General features: G+C 43.1%; 1 protein-coding gene across 1 annotated transcript in view; it reads left to right on the top strand.

Moving 5' to 3' along the window:
• The window catches only part of LIFR (LIF receptor subunit alpha), a 79,985-nt gene that overhangs the window by 16,725 nt on the left and 38,561 nt on the right, over positions 1-24,699 (top strand). Inside the window, exons 2-5 of the mRNA XM_045020509.1 lie at positions 16,550-16,706; positions 18,229-18,352; positions 21,213-21,364; positions 23,121-23,284. Coding sequence (XP_044876444.1) covers positions 16,625-16,706; positions 18,229-18,352; positions 21,213-21,364; positions 23,121-23,284 — 522 coding nt within the window. The 5' untranslated portion in view covers positions 16,550-16,624. The remainder of the gene's footprint in view (positions 1-16,549; positions 16,707-18,228; positions 18,353-21,212; positions 21,365-23,120; positions 23,285-24,699) is intronic.

The raw sequence follows: 24,699 nt of genomic DNA, 5'->3' as shown, positions 1-24,699 counted from the left end.
GCTGGACTGCTTAGTAATAGTGACCATAATACAATTACATTTAATATCACTGTGGCAGGAAAAACACCACAGCGGCCCAACACTGTAGCGTTTAATTTCAGAAAGGGGAACTACACAAAAATGAGGTGGTTATTTAAACAGAAATTAAAGGTACACTGCCAAAAGTGAAATCTCTGCAAGCTGTGTGGAAATTTTTTTTAAAGACATCATAATAGAGGCTCATCTTAAATGTATACCCCAAATTAAAAAACAGAGAACCAAAAAAGAGCCACCGTGGCTAAACAACAAAGTAAAAGAAGCAGTGAGAGGCAAAAAGGCATCCTTTAAAAAGTGAAAGTTAAATCCTAGTGAGGAAAATAGAAAGGAGCATAAACACTGGCAAATGAAGTGTAAAAATACAATTAGGAAGACCAAAAAAGAATTTGAGGAACAGTTAGCCAAAGTCTAAAAAGTAATAGCAAATATTTTTTAAGTACATCAGAAGCAGGAAGCTAAACAACCAGTGTGGCCACTGGACGATCGAGGTGCTAATGGAGCACTCAAAGACGATAAGGCCATTGTGAAAAAACTAAATGAATTCTTTGCATCGGTCTTCATGGCTGAGGATGTAAGGGCGATACCCAAACCTCAGCCATTCCGTGATTAGGTCCTATGATTCTTTTTAGGTGAATAGATATGTAGACAAAGTTGGCAATGGGCTTTGTTGCAAGGATAAGTTCCTGGGTTAGTATTTTTGTTGTGTGGTGAGTATTTGCTTCAGGTTGGGGGGGACTGTCTGTAAGCGAGGACTGGTCTGTCTTCCAAGATGTGTGAGAGTGAGGGATCATCCTTCAGGACAGGTTGTAGATCCTTGATGATGCGCTGGAGAGATTTTAGTTGGGGGCTGAAGGTGACGACTAGTGGCGTTCTGTTAATTTCTTTGATGGGCCTGTCCTGTAGTAGGTGACTTCTGGGTACACTTCTGGCTCTGTCAATCTGTTTCTTCACTTCAGCAGACGAGTATTGTAGTTGTAAGAATGCTTGATGGAGATCTTGTAGGTGTTTGTCTCTGTGTGAGGGGTTGGAGCAAATGCGGTTGTATCTTAGAGCTTGGCTGTAGACAGTGGATCGTGTGGTGTGGTCTGGATGAAAGCTGGAGGCCTGTAGGTAAGTATAGAGGTCAGTAGGTTTCCGGTATAGGGTGGTGTTTATGTGACCATCGCTTATTAGCACTGTCGTGTCCAGGAAGTGGAACTCTTGTGTGGACTGGTCCAGGCTGAGGTTGATGGTGGGATGGAAATTGTTGAAATCATGGTGGAATTCCTCAAGGGCTCCTTTTCCATGGGTCCAGATGAAGATGTCATCAAGGTAACACAAGTAGAGTAGAGGTGTTGGGGGACGAGAGCTGAGGAAGCGTTGTTCTAAGTCAGCCATAAAAATGTTGGCATACTGTGGGGCCATGCGGGTACCCATAGCAGTGCCGCTGATTTGAAGGTATATGTTGTCCCCAAATGTGAAAGTTATGGGTGAGGACAAAGTCACAAAGTTCAACCACCAGGTTTGCTATGACATTATTGGGGATACTGTTCCTGACGGCTTGTAGTCCATCTTTGTGTGGAATGTTGGTGTAGAGGACTTCTACATCAGTAGTGGCCAGGATGGTGTTTTCTAGAAGATCACGAATGGATTGTAGTTTCCTCAGGAAGTCAGTGGTGTCTCGAAGATAGCTAGGAGTGCTGGTAGCATAGGGCCTGAGGAGAGACTCTACATAGCCAGACAATCCTGCTGTCAGGGTGCCAATGCCTGAGATGATGGGGCGTCCAGGATATCCAGGTTTATGGATCTCGGGTAGCAGATAGAATACCCCTGGTCGGAGTTCTAGGGGTGTGTCTGTGCAGATTTGTTCTTGTGCTGTTTCAGGGAGTTTCTTGAGCAGATGGTGTAGTTTCTTTTGGTAACCCTCAGTGGGATCAGAGGGTAATGGCCTGTAGAATGTGGTGTTAGAGAGCTGCCTAGCAGCCTCTTGTTCATATTCAGACCTATTCATAATGACGATAGCACCTCCTTTGTCAGCCTGTTTGATTATGATGTCAGAGTTGTTCCTGAGGCTGTGGATGGCATTGTGTTCTGCCCGGCTGAGGTTATGGGGCGAGGATCCTGATCTCATGTGATAGCATGAACACTGGTTCACCTCTCTGGGACAGTCTGCATGAAATTCCCAAACAGTCTATACTAGTTTTTTTGGGTTTTTTGTTTTTTTCTAGGTTGAGCTCTTGCAAGTATAGCAATGATGGGTGTGCTTGAATTGTCGCCACTTGCATGGAAAAAGTCTAGACAGCACAGGCTGAGATTTTTAATTCAAGAGTAAGATTCAGCTCCCATTGAAAGTCCTCTTCGTGCTTTGTAAAATCTTGTCCTCAGAGGTTAAAATGACGCATGCGTCTTTCGGAACACTGGCCTGCTCAGGAAGCTGCAAGCCTGGACTTTCTTCCCTGGCCAGAAGATCACAGTAGGGGAAGTTGAAATGCCCATTGTGATCCTGGGAGACCCTGCCTACCCCTTAATGCCGGGGCTTATGAAGCCATGCACGGGGCAACTTGACAGCAGCAAGGAGCGGTTCAACAACAGGCTGAGCAAGTGAAGAATGGCTGTTGAGTGTGTTTTTGGCCATTTAAAAGCCAGCTGGTGCTGCCCTGGACCTGGCCGATGACAATATTTCTATGCTTATAGCCACGTGCTGTATGCTCCATAATAGTTGGGAAGGGTGAAAGCTACTCTCAGGGCTGGACCGCAGAGGCTCAGTGCCTGGAGGCTGAGTTTGAACAGACAGAGACTAGGGCTATTAGAGAGGCACAGCGCGGGGCCATAAGGATCAAGGATGCCTTGAGGCAGCAATATAAAGCTGAAAGCCACTAATATTTGTTTCTATGGTCGGGAGTGCAGTGCTTGTAATGCTAGAGGGTGATTGGTGCAGATGATGCAATATATGGGTTTAACATAATTGTATGTTGCTTTGCAGGGCTCTTTTTGCTTTCAAATAATAGAATAAAGATTGCTTTCAAACCAACACAATTATTTTATTAAAAACCAACCTCCGGAGGAGAGAGTCAAACCAAAAAAAAGATTAGCAATGAGTGGGATGGGGGAATGGATGGTCCCAGGAGGAGGAGGGATCCCGGGATGGCTAAAGATTTGTGTATGTCCAGGGATCATACCCAAGCTTCTTCTTTGGAGAACAATGTAGTGGGTACTGTGCTTCAGCAGGGCCAAACCGCAGAGGGATGGGTGTTGAGCGCAATGGGTAGTGGGAGTCCGCAGTGCTGGACTGTGACGGAGGAGGAGTGGAATGCCGCGAGTATAGACTGGAGCCAGGGGGTTAACCGTGTATTGGCAGTGTCTAGGGGGTGCATGGGAAAGAGTTTTGTGACAGCGGCTGCAGGGGAGGGCGGGCACAGAGCTGGTTGGTTTGAAGAGCTAGTATTGCCTGGAGCGTGTCTACTTGGCGCTCCATAACCTTTAAGAGCCGCTCCGTGGCTTCATTCTGGCATGTGCGTTCTCCTTTCGGTCCCTCTTCTCCCTGGCCCACCATTCCTTCAATTCCCATTTCTCGATGGCGGAGCGCATCATAACTTCATGCAGAAAATCCTCCTTAGTTCTTCTTGGCCGCTTTCTAATTCTGTACAGCCTTTCAGCCACCGATAACAGAGGGAGGCTGGGCTCCCAAGCTCATCTCTGTGAAGTTTCAATGCAGTGTTTTACAGAAGCAGTATTGTTTGCAACACAGAGAACACACATGCGGTGCTTTAAAATAGTCAGTACTCACACACCTGTCACTAACTGGCTGACCCCAGGCAAGCACACATGAGCCACAAGACCCCCAAAATGGTGAGTAGTTGCAGGGGCCAGGTAAATCACTCAGGGAGATTCCCATGAAGTGAGGGAGTCAATCAGCAGCCTGTTCCACTGCTCAGACTAGGCATGCGGTGGGAGACAAGCCTGCTTTCTGCAACCCTCCTGCCCCCAACAACTTGCTTCAGAAATTCCCAAAATCAGATCCACTTACCAGCGGCCGCCTCTCCTGTTTGCGCTTCGCCAACATCCAATAGCTGTGACTGGCTAGCCTCCTCCGGGGTAGAAAAGAGCTCCTGGCTGCATGCATCTCTAGCCTCCGAGCCATCCTCTGCCTCTGAGTCCCCCCCCTCCACATCCTTGTCCAAGATTTCCTCATCCTGGCTCAGTCCACTTTCGACTGGCATGCGAGCCACCGAAGTATCCACGTTGGTCTTCGCAGTGGAGGTGGGATTGCCACCAAGTATCGCGTCCAGCTCTTCGTAGATCTGGCAGCTCGTGGGCGCAGCACTGGAGCAGTGGTTTGCCTCCTGCGCCTTGTGTTAAGCATTCCGCAGCTCCTTCACTTTGACCTTGCACTGCAGTGTGTCCTGGTCATGGCCCCTTTCTGTCATGCATGAAATCTGTCCGTAGGTATCATAATTCCCACAGCTGGAGCACAGCTGAGACTGGACAGCTTCCCCTCCCCAAATGCTGATGAGGTCCAGCAACTTGGCATTGCTCCAAGTGGGGGATCGCCTGGTGCATGGAGCAGGCATAGCCACCTGGAAAGATGCGGTGAGATCACTGTACATGTCACCAAGCAAACAGGATGGGGACTTTCGAAATTCCAAAGGAATTTACAGGGTGGGGATGATGGTTGGTCACTTGAGGGCAGGGCAGTAGAGTTCAAACTGATGACCAGAGAGGCAAGAACAGGCATTGTGGGACACCTTCCGGAGGCCAATCTCGGCACTGTAATTGACCACGGTGTCTACATTGGCACCGCAATGCAGTAGCCCCAGCACAGAAAGCTGTACGCCTCTCATCGGAGTGGTTTGGGGTTTTTTTTGTTTGTTTGTTTTTTTACAGCGCTACAACTGTGCTGTTTCTGTGCGCTAAGTGGCTTGGCAGAGTGTACACCTCAGGAGTTACAGCGCAGAAAGCTGCTTTACTGGGCAAAAACTTGCCAGTGTAGACAGGACCTAAGTTTCCTGTTTTGTTGTTGCACACACATGGATTAGGGGAATCTTATGCCATCATCTTATTGTTTTCATCCCAGATGCCTTCAGGACTGTATTCAACAGTTTGATTAAGCTCTTTTGGTTCCTGTTTTTCCTGCAGACAGGAATTATTTCTGAAGGAAAATAGGCATAATAAAAGTTTCTTAGTCCATGTTTGTTTTGCTCTAGTGACCACAAGGTGTTAAATGCTTTCTCCTGCTTTGTGAAGGTTGGGATGGGTAGAGAGCATGGAAGGGGAAACAAGAATGGGGATTTTCTATATGAATCAACAAGACCCCAAACCCCTCTCACCTATGTGAAATGCTTTGTGCTATTCATTCTTGAATGAACTCTGAAAGAAAAGTGATAAACACAAACACCCTATCACCGGTGTGTGAACACCTTTCACAAAAGGATCATTCCATGTGTGACCTCTTTTAAAGATGAGCCTATTCATAACTCTGCTAGACACTAAAAATCCTGGACTCAATAGAGGCAATCTGTATCCCACTAACTCTCCTCCTTTGTCTTATGACTGCAGAGGTATTAATTGCACAGTTCATTTTGAATGGTTTCTTATAACTTGTTAACTTCTTATGCTTAACTATCTATTCCACCTTGTATTTAACTATGACACTCTTAATTACCTTTCCCAGATAGTCAGACTTGACCTGAAGAAGAGCTCTCTGGAGCTCAAAAGTTTGTCTCTCTCACCAACAGAGGTTGGTCCAGTAAAACTGATTACCTTGCCCTTCTTTCACCCACCTTCTCTCTTGTATCTTGGCATCAACACAGCTGCAACAATATTGAAAACAACATAGAAAAGAATTGCTCTTAAGAACTATCACCCATATTAATCAGGTGACAATTCAATTTTAATTGATCCAAATACACAGGAAATAGCATGAAGGCAAGGGAAATTGGAAATAGAGGAAAATATAGTCTGAAACAGTGGTGCCCAAACGTCTCTTGTCACATCCCCCACCTTACCAGTAATGGAATCTGTCTGTGCCGTCTCTTCTCCCCCGCCACCCCCGCATCCATTGCTGCACAGTTGTTTCAGCAGAGGAGCTTGGGCTGAAGGTGGAGCAGGGGATGGAGGAGGAGTTGGGGCTAGAGGCGGAGTTGGCCTGGGGACAGAGGGAATTAGGGCAGAGCTGAGCTGGGGCCAGAGTGGAGCTGCAGCTGAGGATGGAGCTGGGCTGGGTGGCACTCCCTCCCCTCCCCCTGTGGGGGCTGGCATGGGCCCTGCTGTGTACACCCGAAATGTTCCTCCATGCTCACCTAGGAGGGCGTGCCCCACAGTTTGGGGACCACTGGTCTAAAATATCAAACACTTCATAGCTGAAAAAACACATGGCACTTCCACTTTGATCATTAGAGATTAGAGTTCTGTTCCTTGCTCTCACAAACTTAGTGACTTAGAGTAAATCACTCTCAGGGCTTTAGTTTTCCCATGTGTATAATGGTTCAAATGTTGACTTTAGTGGAAGCAGACTTAAGCCAATCACGAACACTTGTGAAATTGCCATAGAATTCTTGTCCTGGCAGAATGTGCGTCTCAAAATAAAGGGCATCTCCACTGCAGAATGGTTGTACGGGCAAGAGTAGATTGTCATTCATTTGAAGTGTGTCCATCAGTAAATAATATTCATGACAAATCACTTGCAAAATGGTTTTATGGAAGTCTCAATCCTTCACATGAGTTAATTCTGCTCCATTCTCAGATCACTGGTCACAGGAGCAATCGGGTTACTGCAGCATATGTGCTGCAGTTCCAACCACTGAAAGACTTTATACTGCAACTCTGCAGATGGAGGAAACTGCTGTGGAACCTCTCTCCTCCCTTCCAAGCTCCTTGTGCTTGGCATGTGCATGTACAAGAAGCGTTCGCTGCAAAGTGTTCAAAGAGCTGCCTGGGCGCACTCCTACTTATTTTAGTACAATAGTTGAGCAAACTGTCCTGTACTCTTTCCTGCCTTTACTAGGAAATCCGTTTCCATCTTTGCAGAGTACTAAGGCACATGTGCATGCATAAGTTACAATCAGAATTATTTCATTCTATTATTCTGTCTGCCTTCAGAAAAGATTAACAATCCAGTCCCTGAATTGATTCCATGGAACTTGGTGGAAACCAAATTTCCCAATGGGGATTCATTTTTCTTCAGAAACTGTTCACTTAGTCCTTTATGTCCCACTTTTTTTTGTGTGTGTACTCTGGAATACTGCCATAATACAAAACACAGAAGGAAAGCCTACATTTTAGATGACTAAAGGGAGATTTGTGCCTCAAGTTTGGGAATTTCTTTGGAAAAGAATGTAGTCCATTGAAGAAAAGCCAAGAAAAACATTAGCATGACAATTAATTTTACTTTCATTCTGTATCACATCAATTAGTTTGAAAGCCAAGGGCAGAATGCGGGAAGGTCAGCAAAGCCTATCCTTAAAGGAAGCAAGTTAATCTTCTGTTTCTGTTACTATTATCTTTACTGTCAGCTGTATTGGCAATGTGTTTTTGTTTCCCAGAAGGGTGTTCTTCGGGCATGGATTTGTAATTAGGGGGAATTTTTGGAAGCTTTTTGTGTGTGCATCCTGCAATACTAGGATATTGTCAGAGATTAACTCAGTTCTCGCTTTTTGTTTGGGTGCAGCAAAATCAAATACTTTATTATTTCTCCAGTAATTACAATGGAGGAAGAGAGTGCCATAGGACACAGGGTCACCCCAGTCCTGGACAGGTCTCTCAACTGGTAAACAATTACAGCAAGCTTTTATACCTTTGTTACAGACGATTTCTAGCAATAATACAGACGGTAAAAAGCAACAAATACATTTTGTTTATACATAAGCCTTTTTGCTATCTTATTTGTCTCACTCCTAAGAAAAGCAAGCCTGCATATTTGGTTAGACTGTTGCAAGGTCGTAATAACTTTGTACACAGTTCTTGTTCTCTTGCCTCGCACTATCCTTGCTTCTACAAGTCTCATGTCATTAGGGTTACAGTATGGCCTGACTCTTGCTAACTGACTGACATGCATTAAAATCCCCTTCAAATCCTTATTAATTCTTTCCCTGCTTCCACAATATGTATTATGATACATACATCTTTTCTCTGGAGCTTGGAGTGTTCTCTTCCTTTGGCTACTAATTAATTCCTTTATTTTCAAAAACATGCAACTCCATTTACGTAAAAAAGAGAACATTTGTTTCATTCCCTCCTGCACGTTACCAGGCCTCAAATCTATCTTTATTGGCATCAAGGGCCTGACCATACACAGTGCTTGCGATTCCCTTTGGCTGAATTGGGAGTTATGGATGCTCAGTACTGCTCAGGATCAAACACTATATGAATCTCCATTATCCTTTAGATTTTTCACTACCACCCTATCTAATCACTTTCCCCAGCAATCTTTTCCACCTTCAGTTGGCTGTCTGGATGGTGACACCTAAACCTTAGGGGAAAGAAAAAAATCTCCCATAACTTTCACAGGTTTCATAAGTCACTGTAGAACAGATTTCCCATACAGCATTTGATACCTATCCTTCAACAGTTTCATGGCCTTATGGCATCTTCCTGTAATCAGAAAAAGCTTTCCCCAAGGTTTGTGTGTATATTTTCACAGTTCCTCATTATCTGCTTATGGAAGACACAATTTTAGTTAGTTCAGATAACCAAACATTTAAAAAATGTAAGCTTTGTACCCTAACACAGAGATTTCAAGTCCAGAAGGGACCATTATCATGATCTAGTCTGACCTCCTGCAGAACATATGCCAGGGAGTTGCAACTTGTATAGTTTCCTTTGTTTTCCAAATCTTTTCCAAACACTTACTCTGAAGTAAATTGTCATAGAGATTTGCAACTCTACATTTGATTTTTTTTTCCTTAATGGAGCATCATTGAACTGCTACATTTGAACAAAACTTGAGTTTTATGCCTCAATTACCTAATCAAATAAATGTTTTTGTTTCAGAAAGTGAATCATTAGGTACACATGCTAACTCATTGGGACGTGCAGGAAATAATCAACAAGTTCAAATACAGTAACTCCCTGCTTAACATTGTAGATATGTTCCTGAATAATGTGACTTTAAGCGAAACGATGTTAAGCGAATCCAATTTCCCCATAAGAATTAATGTAAATAGGAAGGGTTAGGTTCCAGGGAAATTTTTTTTCACCAGACAAAAGACTAATATATATACACCGCTACCTCGATATAATGCCACCCGATATAACGCGGTAAAGCAGTGCTCGGGAGGAAGGGGGGGGGGCGGCTGTGCATTCCGGTGGATCAAAGCAAGTTCAATATAACACGGTTTCACCTATAACGCGGTAAGATTTTTTGGCTCCCAAGGACAGCGTTATATTGAGGTACAAGTATATATCTCACACACCCAGTATAAGTTTTAAACAAACAATTTAATACTGGTACACAGTGATGATGATTGTGAAGCTTGGTTGAGGTGGTGAAGTCAGAGGGTGGGATATTTCCCAGGGAATACCTTACTGCTAAATGATGAACTAGCAATCGACTGAGCCCTCAAGGACTAACACATTGTTAATGTAGCCTCATAATCTACAAGGCAGCTTGAATGGAGGGAAGGGAGATAGCATGGCAGACAGAAAAAGAGAGAGAGAGAGAGAGATGCGCGTTGCCCGTTTAAGTACTCTGACCCCACTGTAAGTACACTGCCTTTTTAAATAGATCAGCAAGTTGAGACAGCAGCTTCTGCCAGCAAGCTCCCTCAGTCCTGATCCCTGTCATGTCCCCACCCTGCTCTTTGGAATTGGGGTAAGTGGGGTGCAGGAGAGGGGGACACCCTGACATTAGGCCCCCCTTTCCTCCCCCGCACACCAAGCAGGAGGCTCCGGATAGCAGCTCCAAGGCAGAGGGCAGGAGCAGCACATGGCAGCGGGGGGAGGGACAGCTGAACTGCCAGCAATTGATAGCTTGCTGGGCAGCTGTCGCAAAGGGAGCTTTGGGGAACGGGGAGCTGATGGGGGGCTGCCAGTCCACCCTGGTTCCAAGCCCCCACCAGCTAGCTCCAACAGGCTGCTCTTACTGCAAGCAGTGGACAAAGCAGGCGGCTGTCAAATGACGTTATAAGGGAGAATTGCACAACTTTAAATGAGCATGTTCTCAATTGATCAGCAATGTAACCACGAAATGACATTAACCAGGATGACTTTAAGTGAGGAGTTACTGTATTAGGTAAGGAAGGGGGAATAGACGTCAACCAAAATATTTTATGTGAAAGTTACTGTTTAGTGGAGCCAGATGTGTGTGTTTGTGTCATATTGACAAGTAATCAGTGCATGTGTTTAAAGGTCTTGTGACAGGCTGAGAAAATGAAATTCAAAAACCTGTTTCCTCTTAGCAGGATACACAATCACAAAGTGTAATATAAATTTCTCATAAATATTTTTACTAGGTGTACTGTAGTGACTCCTTTCTCTCTCTGAATATTACCTAGCACTCCCTACAAATGACTGTGTTGAATGCATCAAAAACATCTGTACAAGTTAGTCCTCTCTAGTCAACTGTTTGTTAAACTATTAATGGCTCTCTTGAGGATGGTCCCTGTTTAATATGGACCAGTTCCCATTGACTTAAGTGGTTCAGGATCACATCCTAATGTAGGTGTAATAACTTCACCCATGCTGCTTATCAGAATTGCTCTACCTTTTCTATCAATTATGGTATGCAGGCAAATAACTGAACCTTCTACATGTAAAATCTCTGGATGCACTTTAGGATATCTTCATTAATGTAGTGTTTGAGAAGGCTACAGTGAGAGTCTGTCTAGGTAGGTGGAATAAAAGCCATTAATAGAGAAGATCTTAGCTCTTTTCACAACTTGGACATTTGTATACTGCAAAAATGGCTGCTTCATTTCTACCCCAGAAATGGCCTCATTTTAGAGAGATCCTCTTTGCACGGATATTCCTTTGGGCATACACACTTATGCTGTTGTTTAAGAGTAGTTTAAAAGTAGACTATCTGTTTCTGAAAACTCTTGAAAATGAATCTACTGTATGCCAGTAAAGATCACTTATACTTAAAGCCAGTGTCACTACTGGCACATTCAGAGAAGCCTCGGGCAAAATTTTGCTTTAATTTAACAAACTGATAAGATACTGAGTTCTAGTGAATGTATATCATATAACTCAGAAGCTAAAGCTTGCATTGTCCTATGAAGATTTAAGAATACAACTGCTATATGGTTCATTTAAAACAACTGTATTCCACTCTGATAATGAAGAACCTTTTAACTCTCATGTGAATTTGCTTTAGGAGACTGGAGACAGCTTTTATCAAAAGACAAAAGAACTTTCTGTTTCAAATGTATTTTGTAACTTTATAGCGAAAAAATAAACCTATAAAATGAGATTTTTTTCTTGACTAATGACATTTAGTTACAGTATGTGACTCTTCTAGTAGTACATTTTATAGTTCAATGAAAAATAGGCAAGAGCCAATGAGTACTCTTTGTGTAACAGATTATATTTAATAAAATATGTTTTTAATACTCTGCATATATGTGCATGTCTCGTTTGTTCATTGTTTTAGTGTCTCCCTGACTTAGAAATGAAAGCAAACTGTTTTGAGAAATGATTTAGGATTGTCTCATTTTATTTGAACTTCTAGTATGCCTCTGCTAAAACGTTGTTTTGTAACTTTGCACAGCAAGGCAGTTCGGTAAATGAGATTCTTACACCTGCTTGTAGCAACAATACATAAGGGACAAGACTGTTTCCTCCAAGGCATAAACACACTGTTGTCATAGTACTGTACTGAGCTACGTCAGAACTCCAGCCATTGCCATAGTAAAACAGATAGGTTCATATTATATAGTTGTATAAAAGACCAAAACTTGATCCCATTGACTTCGGTGGCAAAACTCCCAGTCATTCTGGTGAGGTCTGGAGATGGCCCACGCTGCGTTTCTTACTGTTTCAGTGCTGCTAACTGAAAGGAAACTATGCCATGCATCCAACGAAGTGGGTATTCACCCACGAAAGCTCATGCTCCAATATGTTTTAGTCTATAAGGTGCCACAGAACTCTTTGCCTCTTCGAAAGGAAACTGTCAACTACTTTGAAGGCCAAACTTAAGTTTTTGCATTTTTTTTTATTTTAATTTTAATTTTTACAAAATAAACAAATGCCCAATGATCAGATAACTCAAGTGTTTGTATGTGCACAGCTGTGAGTTGGTTATGCATATCAATGCAGCTCAGGCATTTTGTTCCCAAAAGTGCATGTTCAGGTTTTTTTCATGCATATTTGAAAAAATATGGGTCTTGTGTGCTAAATTGAGTTTGCACAGAAGTATTTAAAATATCTTTCTACTTACAAAATAATATGAACAAATCTGATCTGAAGGCACTGAGAGACAGTAAACATGAAATCCTGTGATGCAGCATTGACCTCCCAGAACCACTTAAATTTTCCATTTGTCTTGGAGATCTTTGAAGTTGAAGTTCTGGGCCTATAGTAGATTGGAAAGTGATGTCATTGTCTAAACATAGGTTTTCAGCATTGGGCATACCTAACTAAGGTCTTTTCTACACTTGAAACAGTACAGCAGCACAGCTGCAGTATTGCTCTAGCGCTTCAGTGCGGACACTACTGATGCCAACGGGAGGCGTTTTCCCGTTGGTGTAGGTAATCCGCCTCCCTGAGAGGCGGTAGCTATGACAACAGAAGAACTCTTCTATCAATGTAGTGCTGTCTACATTGGGGTTAGGCTGGTACAGCTATGTCTTCGGTGTGGATTTTTCAGAAAATCCCCTGAGAAACATAGCTATGCTGATGTAAGTTCCTAGTGTTAGAGCAGCCCGTAGGCTAATATCAGAGTTGAGCCCCAGTTAGTTTGGCCTGGTTATACCAAAAATGAATCCTGGTAAATGAATATGAGCCATCTCATCCTTACAGCTAATGATATATCACCATAGTATCCAGGCACCTCACAATCTTTACTTTATTTGTCCTCACAACTCTGTGAGGTAGAGCAGTGCTATTATCCCCATTTTACAGATGGAGAACTGAGCCGCAGAGAGGCTAAATGACTTAACTAAGGCCACACAGAAAAAGAATTCAATGCCCTAAACAGAGGACCATCTTCCTCTCCTTTCTGACACTCAATTCTGTTTCTGATCAACACTGACTTGCCTAACCTTGGATATGTCACAGTTTCTGTACCACAATTCGCCATTGTATAAAAAGGGTGTGTTGTTTATGTACCTCCTATGGGTTTGGAGAGGCTTAATTTTGTGGTGTTGTAACATCCTTAGATGGCATCTTTCTCTTTTCCTCATCAAAATCTCATCATTGGAATCCTCCTAGTTCCTTTCCCCACTGGATCTTTTCCCCTGAGCCGTGGCATTGTAAAATTAAGAAAGGAGCTGATAGTCCTTTTCTATACAGCACTTTTCCAGTAATCTAAAACTTCCAGTTATCTGAATGCAGTCTGTCCCCCAGGTAGCCCTATGTTAGTTAATAGCACTTCTGTTTATCTGAACACCTAGTTATCCAAAAGTTTTGGCTGTCCCAGAGGCCGTTTGGATAAACAGGAGTCTACTGTATTTCACTTAGTCCTGGTCACTGCATTACAAAAAAGATATATTGATAAATTGGAGGGTGTTAGGAAAAGAACTACTACAATGACTGGGGGTCTAACAGGATTGAGTTGTGAGGATGTCTGTTTAAAAGAGCTTAAATATAGCTTGGTTAGATTTCAGGGTTAAGAGGGACATGTAGCTATACATAGTCAAATGGTGTAAATGCCCAGTGGAGCAGAAGATTGTTTGGTGTATAGAGATATTACTAGAACTAATAAAATGAAATTAGGGAAAAAATTGTCTTGAAAACCTCCCTAACAGTGACCTGTGCTTGGCTGTGGAATAAGATCCTAAGGCAACATTCCCCAACTTTTTACTAAGGTGACCCACCAACTGATTTTTTTTTTAAACCCACACAGTGTCCAAACTCTGGGGGAGGAGGGAATCATAGGACAGTGTCATCCTCTGCCATCTCCTCCTTGCGCCACTTATGGGGCACTGACCACCTGCAGCAGCACCTCTGCCTTGGCACCACAACCTAATCCTGACCTAGTGCGGAGGGAAGGGATGTTTGGAGAGTGATCCCACCCACTCTCAGTGGCAGCTCCTGTCCCAAGGGATTTGCCTAGCTTTCTGCTCCAGGCATTGTGATCTGGCACATATAGTCACCACACCACTCAGGTTTGGTCTGGCCTCTGTCATGACGGAGGGGTGGTTGGGCCAAATTTGGGTGAGTGATATTGCGATCTGTCAGACGGTGTCCCAGTGCTACTCTGGTTTGACCTGGCCACTCGTGCTATGAGATCCTGTGTGCCTGATTGTAATGCCCGGAGCAGGGATCTGTCCCAGACCTGTGGGGACAGGAGCTATTGCTGTGGGATGAATGGGGGGTGGGCTTACTCTCCACCTCCAACCTCACACTTTCCCAGGTCTCCCCTCCATCCTAGGTCTGAAACCCGTTTAGAACCTTCCTGGGACCCATGGTTTGGGAAATACTGTCCTAAGATGAGCATTGAAATCCTGTCCCTTGGGACTTTTAAAAGTATTCTGGACAAAATACTAGTAAATGGATTGTAGGGAACTATTCTGGATTTGCAGGGAAATGGACTGGTTGGATTATGTGCTTAGGTCTTCCTTGTCTAATTTTTATGGTTCTTCAGTATAATAAGGCCACTTACTGTACTGCAACCATGCTGTTCACAGATGTGTTTAGTCTTCTGTTTTCAAACTTTTCCAGCATTGAGGAGAAAAAGAATGTGTCTGTGCAGAAGGGATGGGGTGGGTGTTGGGGGGTAAACTTTGCCCGTGTTCCTCCTTATGAGCAAAAATTGACAGAGGCTAATTATTAAACACAAATACAGGTTAAACAAAGTTTGTTCCAGAGAAGCTGTTGAACACTGAAAAGATCACTTTGTAAAGCCCTCAACCCACACATCCTAAAATAACACATTGTCCACTTATACAGCCAAAAATGTAGATACTGTAGTTTTGACCTTTAGGGGGTTGACATACAGTTGCAAAGAAACACTGGTTAAGAAATGACATCTGTTTGTTTACTTCTGCCAGCAAACTGAGACAATTTGAGTGCCAGCTGTATGCACAGTGATGTTTTGTGGTTTTTAAAAGGGGAGAATGGAGGGGAATGCTTTCTTCCTTCCTTAGCTTAGTCTAAATTGCACAAGACAGTCCTAACATAATCCTACATACAAACCTATTCCAGCATAAAATATTCACTGAAGGACAAGTAAACATGGAATTGACTTTTACACATGCACACAGTACTTGAAGTTATCTTTGAAAGTCCTCATAAAAGAAATATGTACTAAGAAGGAGTTTGAGCATGGTGAGGAAGGTTGCTTGGCAAGCTAAGAAAGGCCTGAGGGCAGTACTGAGGAAGACACGTGGAGAAAATAAAAGATGTGGTTAGGCTAAAGACTTGGGAGAAGTTTATAGGCAGAGAGAGAAAGATATACTAGAAGGAGATACTGAGCAAGAGATGTTAACATGAGCGAATGAGGAGTTTGAATTTTGATGCAAAAGATTTAAGTAAGTACGTAAGTAAGTGGAGGGATATGAAGAAAAGAAGTGAATTATTACCTTGTGCCTATGGTTTGGAGAACCACATCTTGTCATTGGCTTTCTTGTAACTCACCTGATACATACTTGCTCAGATTAAAAAAAAAAATGCAATTCCACTTCTCCCCCCAATAACCACTAGTGCTTTTGGTGGTAAGAATTTGGTGGCCTAGTATTTAAATGTTTCAATGTGGGCTGCGCTTGCTGATGAGGATAGAGTTGGGATCTCTGTGAGCATGTTCTGCAGCAGTGCGTGTCTGGTTCAATTCAAGAAATATTCCTGATATCTATATAAGAATTTTCTGTTTTATCAGAAAGCTTCCTTCCTACAAGAATTTTAAGATACTCTAAATAGATAAAGTGGAGTTTGTCAATTACTTGTTATGTCAGGTCTCTCTCTTGTGATGGTTCTTTTTCTGTGAAAAAGGCTTTCGTGTAGCTCAATTTAACATTTTTGACCAAAACTGCTTTTCAGTGGGAAATTGCATTTTCAGTAAAACTAAATTTTCCACTGAATGTGTATACTTTCCACAGAAAACTTCAACCGTTTTAAATAAAAAGTTGGTTCTTCAAAAAAAAATATTTTTTTTTCATTTGTGTTGAAATTTTTCATAGGGGTAGAAATAGTAACATTTTCTGACCAGCTCTACTTTTGTGATTTCCCATTTGGAATATCCACTTCCAGTTCCATGTTTCTTTTTGGAGTAATTTTATGCTCTTTATTTACTTTTTATTAGGATCTTTTAAAGTAACCGCTGCATCTGTCCGGCATTTCAGTCTTGTACAAACATATATCTATAGAAAACTTGTACTATTTGCTGCATAGCAGGAGGTGTAAATGATTTTAAAGAGATGATTTGTTTTGTTTTTGATTTCAGAACTGGCAAATTTGTGTAGAAGATGAAGTTTATTCCTGCTTGAGACTGTCATCCTAAATAGTAAATGGTAAAAGAATGTGGGATAATCCAAGTCTCCGATGTCTCCTAGCAATAGCTTTCTTACATTTGCTGAGCTTAATATATAGTCAGGAGACAGGTAAGTGTAGTTTGATACTGTTTGCTAGATTGCTTGCTCTTAGGCTATGTGTCTACTCTGTAAATGTGCTGCATTTATTATGTACTTAGGGCCAAACAGTGTTGCCCCTGTAGGCATGAAAGATCTTAAGAGTAGAAATGCTGGATCTAATGCTCCAATTTTCTCCATCTTGTGTAGCCTCTAACACCAGTGCAAAGTTGGGTGCTCCTACCCCACAATGGTGGCCATTTAAATTCACTGGTGTAAATGATTCCACAGTGTGCAGGGCAACAGAGACTCAGGCCCATTGCAGTTCTGCTGGGCATAGAGCCTGCACATGGAGGTTCCACAGCTCCACACATCATAGAGCAGTGTTGTCTAGGCTGGACTGTAGAGGAGAGTATTGTAAGTTGACCAGTGGAGTTTGAAGGTTTGGACACTGGATATATGCAAGATGCAACTCCATGGGCCCAAACCCTGCACATGTGAGATGGGATCCATTGTAGAAGACCGCAGCTACACCCATAGGCTTTAATAGAATCCCTGGCCCAGCTGTTTAAGTATTCTACATTCAGCTTTAATGTAGTAAAGAGGATTCTGTTCCTGTTCCTCCCAAGTTTTCCTGCACAAAACTTGTGTAAGTACATTTGACGTATTTGGGTTACTAAAAACTCAAGAAGCCAAACAAGTTCCGTTCACGAGAATTGCAGCAGCTGAATTGTCCTTGTCAAAGCTGAATAGGCTGCACTGCACATATCCCAAGAAAGTTGGGGGTTTAAAACTTTATTTCAAAGCAAGTATATCTGATATACACAACTTTTGTAGGGGTTCCCAAGCAGAATTCACTTGTCAAATCAAAATGCTGAGGGAGAACCACTTAGGACCTGATCCTGCAAGATGCTGAACAATCTCCGCTCTCATTGACAACCCTCAGGCCTGGAGGGGAATTGATATTACTCAGCACCTCTTAGGATTGGGTCCTTTTTTGGTACAATAGGAATTTAATTGACCCAGGTGCTAAACTAAACAAAAACAAACTCCTCACCTTTGTGTGTGAAAAGGAGTACTAACAAGTTTGTCTCTGGGTGCACGAATCTTCTGTGTACCTCCCTTCATGGAGGCCATAGTGTGGACCCAACCAGGGGGAGTCTTCTCATAACACGGGGTCAGATTCTGATACCCTTATTCCTTTAGTGTAATACCATTGACTCTAATATACAGAACTAGTCAGTGGCCAAGATTTTCAAAACACAAAGTCACCTCAGTTTTTGGGCACCCAACTTGAGACACCTTAGAGGAGCCTTATTTTTCAGAAAATGTTGAGAATCCACCCTTCAAAGATGAGTACTTTTTAAGGTGTTTCAGATAGTGCACCCAAAATCATTGGTCACGTTTGAAAATCTTGGCCTGCAACTATGTAATGGAAGTTTTAAAGTATTGTAAATGAACATGAGGTAATCTGTAGGATGTGTGTATCTGACTGAGCATCAGTCTAAGAGTATTAAATTGTTACACTATAACTATGTAGATGTTGCAATGTCAGGTTTTCCAGAAGCACCAGGGAATTTGAAATGTATCACACATGACTTAAACAGAATGATCTGTTCCTGGGATGCCACCTCCAGTGCAAACCTTGGACTGACTTACAAGATTTGTTATACAAACAGGTAATTGTTTCTTCTTATCAAATTATGTATGTATCATTGTTCTTCAATCCATATTCATGAAATTTGTAACATCCTGTGTTTCTCAGAATATATCTGTTCACCAGTCAGTTATATCTAGATGGTGTCTTCTGCTCTGAATGTTTTCAGTTCTAAATTGGGCAATTTTAAGTTTCCCACCAAAGGACCTTTGTGTGCCCAAGATTCTCTTGCCAGAACACCCTGCTACCCCCTCACATTGGGCTGGGAGTTCGCACTCCTACTTCTGAATGCTCAGTGTCCATATGGCCCTTGTTTTCAGTTCTCAAAAGGTATCTTCATAGTTTGGTTCAGTCCAAGAGGAAATGGTTGAAATGTGTTCTGTGCTGAAATACCAGGGACCTTAAGTGTTAAGATTCAGACATGAAAATGCCTTTAGGAAACTTAGATTACATCTAAGTAAAATCCCTTAATGGATATATATATATATATATATTTACCAATTTAAATATTAAATCCTTTTGAAGATAAATGCTTGTGGAGTAGAAAACAAAATTGAAATAGCCTATTTGAAATGGAATATAGTTTAGATTTTTAAGGTACACTAAAAAAGTTGAATATTTTCAGACACATCTCTAGAACTTTCGTGCATTTCTGCCAGTGAAAATCTGCCAGTTTTTTGTGTCATGCACTAGGCATGAGGTCCTAAGTCTTTTCTGGATCCTGATTTTTTCCTCGGTTCTGATATTTGTGAATAGTGAAGACAGCTCACACTTGTTCATCCAGCTCCAGGGCTTGGCTGCACCCCTTCCCCACCTCACGCACCAGGTTCTCTGCCTCCAGTGGTGCAGAGAGTGGCAATTTAGTGTGTCTGCATTTTCAATTGCCATCCCAGTTTGTAAAGAGTATGTGTGTGTGTGTTAGTAGTGAACTGAAACCTCTCAGCACCATCTTGTTTGGAGGAACAAATTTTCTGGGTGAAGATCACCCAGTTTGCTGCTGACTCTGTTTATTCCCCCTTCCCTTAGCATGGTGGAGTAGGCAAGTGGCACAGAAAGCAATAAGGTGAGGAGACATTCTTGGGAGCCACTGAACGGGAGCTCAGTCACAGCTAATCCCATCCACCAGACCTTCACCTGATGCTTTCCACATACTCTCAGTGGCCAAGATCCTTTTGGAAATGTCTCTGCACAGGGGGAGGATTAGTCCTCTTCAGCACTTGAGACTCAGTAGGGTATATTAGACTTATCAGTCAGGGTCTGTGGGGCTAAGTCCAAAAACCTCCCCAAGTCCTCTTATTCAAACCACTTCAAAAGGGGAAAGCTCCAGGGTCCCATTTCAGTGAGGAATAGTTAATTGGCAGGAAGTTGGGCATTGTTATGACTTTTTCCTTTTCCCCCTCCCAGCCCTGAGAGAAAGATCTGGGCACTTTCCAAGCTCTTTCTCCTCTCCAATTACATATGAAATGTTAAGGAGAGTGAGGACTCAAGCCACATCCTATCTATCCATTGAGTCTATCATTAATTATGTGTAAGGTTAAGATTTTATTACTGTTATTTTTAGTAAAAGTCATGGACAGGTCACGGGCAATACATAAAAATTCACGGAACCCGTAACCTATCTGTGACTTTACTAAAAATAACTGGGGGGCAGGGCTAGGCATGGGGGGAGGAATGGAGTCCCATGGCATGGGGGTGGGGATCTGACAGGCCAAAGCCCCTGCCATAGTGGGGGACACAGCACCAGCTTCAGCAGCCACAGCGGGGGGTGCAGCCATGGGGGGCACACAGCCCCTGCTCCAGAGCTGGCCGCAGCTGCAGGACAGGGGTGTGCTTGGCCGCAGCTGCAGGACAGGGGTGTGCTGGCCGCAGCTGCAGGACAGGGGTGTGCTGGCTGTAGCCCCTGCCAAGCCCTGGCTGCAGCCAGGGACAGAGTGGGGGGGCGCATGGCCCTGGGAAGCCACAAGTGAGGCACAACCTCAGCTGCATCCCCCGGCAAAAGCCACGGGGTTGGGGTGCACAGCCTCTGACAAGCCCAGGATGCTGTGGGGTTTGGCTGCAGCCCCCACCAAGTCCAGGATGCCATGATGGCTGCAGCTCCCAGCAGAAGTTGCAGGGTCGGGGCTCCAGGGTCCTGGTTCCAGCCAGTTCCAGTTGCAGGGCAGGGACGCATGCACAGTCCCACCTCCTGAAGCCCTGGAAGTCACAGAAGTCTGGCAGAGTCATGGAATCTGTAACTGCCATGACCTCCTTAGCCTTAATTATGTGCATTGCTGAGGAGTCCGTCACAGACCAGGACCTCATTGTGCCGGGCATTCTACACACACTCTCTCTCTCTCTCTCCCCCATCTACATTCTTAACCCCCTTATTCCCCTGTAGGCTAAGCCCCAAAAGGAAGCACCAGCTCTGTCCCCTGATGGTGATGAACATCCTTTCCGCACCCACATCCCCCACCACAAAAAGTTATGAGGAAAAACAAAAAAGGCCAAAACACAGGGCAAATAAAAGCTATTTTGTGGTGTTTGGTAAAACACTGATTGGAGCCGAGTAAGGGATTGGAATAGTGTTTTGAATAAAATGTCACAATTTTTAACTTTCTTTCTTTTGCCTCCCCACCCCCGGTATCCAAATGCTGGACCTATCCAAACTGTGCGTCTGTGTTAGACAACTAGCACAAGCTATGCCACTAGAAAGGACTTTCTTAAAACAACACGGGATGCTTAGCCAAATCTTACTACTTCTGAAATTTGACTCTGATCTCTCACAGTTTTGTTCTAAGAATAAATTGGACCTTTAAAGGTTTGCAATGTTTAATTTAGTAGAGAGCTCTCTAACTTCCTAATATATGTAGAACTTGTCTAATTCTTCTTTGTTGTTGTTTCAGTGAGCCCTTCTCTCCAGTGTGTATTGAAACGGAGGGAAAAAGGGCAGATATTCCAGTCGCAATGGGCTCCACTAACATACAGATAACCACACTAAATGCTTCTGGAACTCCTTTAGCTACTGAAACATTTGTATTGCCTGAGGAAAATGTTTGTAAGTATCAAGTTCATGTATAATGGCTTTATATGAACACTTAACTATAACATTCTGGAAATGGATACGGTGATTTTATAGTTTTCTTTGGCAGCATTTCCCTGTATAAAGAGCTTCTCTTGTTGAGATGCAGAACACCCCCGTGCTCCACCATGCACAGGCACTTTTGCTAAATGCATATTTTGGTAGCCAAGTATGGTATTTGATGCCATAATAGAAAACAACTTATTCCCTCAGGCTAATTTGTTTGGGGATGAGGTAGGAGAACTATATTTAAAAAAAAAATCTGTGGTAATTCTCACCTCCAAGATATTCCCTCAAACCATCACTGCTTGCGCACCATTTCTCTCCACTCTTTCACAACATTTTAGGGGAAATGATATCTTCCTTTGTCTCTCTCATAGCTGCTTGGACCAAAAACAAAACAATCGAACAGGGTGGCCTGTCCCCGTAAGGCCTGGGGCTGGTCAACCCTGTTTAATTAGCTCTGTCTTGCTGTACCTGTGCTAGGTATAGAAGCCCAACAGTTTGGGTTGGCTGTGGAGGGGAGTAGCTGAGTTGGTTTGTGGCTGGAGAGCAGAGCCACAGGACTGAAGCTAACTTCCTGATGTAAGACCCTGGAACAAAGTGCTGTTTCTCTTGCACAGCACTGGCTTCAGGGCTGCCTCCCTCCTAATGGATTTCATAGCAGTGTACAGAATGTAGATGTAATCTTGTCATCTACCCTAGAAATGTACCCATGTTGGAACTGTGACTCTGGGATGACTACTATAAACAACCATTTTTAGATTGGGAACTGGGAAAAAACCTAGTTCAGCGGTTCTCAAACTGTGGGTCGGGACCCCAAAGTGGGTTGTGACCCGATGTTAATGGGGTCGCCAGGGCTGACTTAGGGCTGGGGACTGGGACTGAAGCTGAAGCCTGAGCACCACCGCCCGGGGCTGGCACCTGAGGGCTTTAGCCCTGGGCGTTGGGGCTCAGATTACAGGCCCCTGACTGGGATTGAAGGCTTTGCCTCCTTCGCCCCCTCCCCCAGCACCTGGGGCTTGGGTTGGCTCAGTCTTCGGTCCCCCCCTCCTGGGGTCATGTGATAATTTTTATTGTCGAAAGGGGGTTGTGATGCAATGAAGTTTGAGAACCTCTGCTCTAGTTAAAGCAGAGGGGAAGAAGGAACTAGAATGTATTTTTCTCAACTTGGAGTTGTGCAGAATAGTCACACTTCACAAAAAAGCACCATGAGACCTTAGTGACAAAAGGGCCTCTATTTTATCTCATGTGAAGAACACCCCCTGCAAGAGCACAGCACTTCCTAACGAACACGGAAGCATTGTTACTTTGCATTCACAACCATTTATGATTTAGACAAGTGCTGATCCTGAGATCTTACAGTTTCATTTGTATAGATAAAATAGGTAAAGGGGCTAGGATGAAGAAGAGATGTTCTTAGCCAGTCATTGACAGCTGTGGGAAAGAAGTGAGTGTTAGAGCAGCTTGGAGGAGAACAGCTCTTGGCACACCTAATGTAGCAGGAGAAATGCTGCCTGCTGAGTCACCAACACAACTTCAGAGGATCTGTGTTTTCTTGGGAAGTTTCCTGCATGAGGAATGACAAGTCTCAACCCAGCTTAATTAATGAGATCAAACCTCACGTTGTTATGGCTGTAGGCCAGTTCAGAGCTGCAGCTATTAAACACCTGTAAGTGCTGTTGCTGGTAATGATTTTGAATGTATGCTTTTTTCCTTGTTTCTTTTCAAGCACTTATTCCACTCACCCCCCAAATTCTTAATCTGGGTGCTGATTTTTCAACTTACACGTTATATCTGAAGTGGAACGATAGTGGCTCAGTCTTCCAACATGAATTAGATGCCAGCTGGCAGATTCAGATTCTGCATAAGGAAACAATGGAGACAGTGACACTAGTAAGTCCTCTTTTCCGCTTTTTTATGAAAATGCAATTCCCCTCTCTTCCCCCGTCCCCCCAACACACACACACTTTGGAGGGTCACAAAAGCAGGAGAGTTCAGGAAAACATGGACACAGACCTTATGGACTCCTGTTATACATAGGTGTTATTCATTTATTTTTATTAGTGTTTGAGAACATCATAGCACTAAAACAACGGAAAGTGATAGGGAGAAAGGCACACCATGGATATTGCACTTACTCCACACGGCACTGGCAGCTTCAGCAGTTTTTGTTCACTTGTGCAGTGCCAGTGCCATTTAGAACCAAGTGATTTTTACTGTTTCCCATCATAAGAGTTGTGCAGGTATCTTATGCCCATTAATGGCTCCACCTTCCTCCACCCCTGCCTGTTTGGTTCTGCAGCACTGCAAAGCCACCCACCTCCTGGAGCCGAGGCTGCATGGACAAGCCCTCTCCCACTCTAGGCCCAGGGATGGTGTGCCAATTAAATCCAAGGTGCATAACTTTGAGTATGTCAGCCTGCCAGGTCCATATCAGTGAGATAGCATGGTGAGAAGTGCTGTTTAAGTACCTCGATAGGTTATGGTTGCTCAGCGCTGATGGGATAGGTAGCTAGTAAAATGAGTTCAAGGTTCTTGTCGCTAGAGATGACGATTGGGAGGGGAGATTTTCTCATTTTATCAGAATAGCCACTGAACCTGAACTCCAGATTTTGGGTTCAACTCAGCAGGCTCAAAAGCAGGCAGTTCAGATTCCATCCCAAACCATTTGTCCGTCCAGTCATACTGTTGATTTAAAGGATTAATCTTTTCTTCCTAACATCTTCTTTAGGATGACCTACATTACTCCGCAACCCAGAGCATGGCTTGACAGTCTATTTTAAAAGATAAATGTAAAATTTTCTATAAACAAGCCAAAGCGAAATACATTACATGACATGCTGTAAAGTTTTCATCTCATAAACTTGCATAAACTTAAATTCTGCTTAGTTCAATTTTACATTTTAAAAATATTTTATATAAAATGTGGTAGGATCATAACAATGACAATTGTAGTCTTTGAGTTTTTAGAAAGTGCCCATAAGAAATTAGTTCATCATCATTATGGGAAAGAGTTACTTTAAAAAAGAAAAGTATAATCTCTCAGTGGATGTTATTTTCCCAGTGGATCTTATTTTTTGTGGGTTTTTGCTTTAGAGATACATTTCCCTTATGAAATTGGTCTTTCATTGTTTTCTGTTCCTGATTGGTGACTTCCTTCAGAGTGCTATTAAATAGTCAAGTTTTAGTGCTCCTTTTGTTGTCTCCAAAAAGCAGATTTCAGATCAAGTGAAAACCCCTGTACTTTCCTTTCAGAGTAATAAAAAACTTTCTTCATCAGTGCTATCTCCTAGGTTCCTCAAAACTGT

This window comes from Mauremys mutica, chromosome 6 (genome assembly GCF_020497125.1).
Source record: "Mauremys mutica isolate MM-2020 ecotype Southern chromosome 6, ASM2049712v1, whole genome shotgun sequence".
Taxonomy (NCBI): domain Eukaryota; kingdom Metazoa; phylum Chordata; order Testudines; family Geoemydidae; genus Mauremys; species Mauremys mutica.
This window is presented reverse-complemented; position numbering and strand designations above follow the sequence as displayed.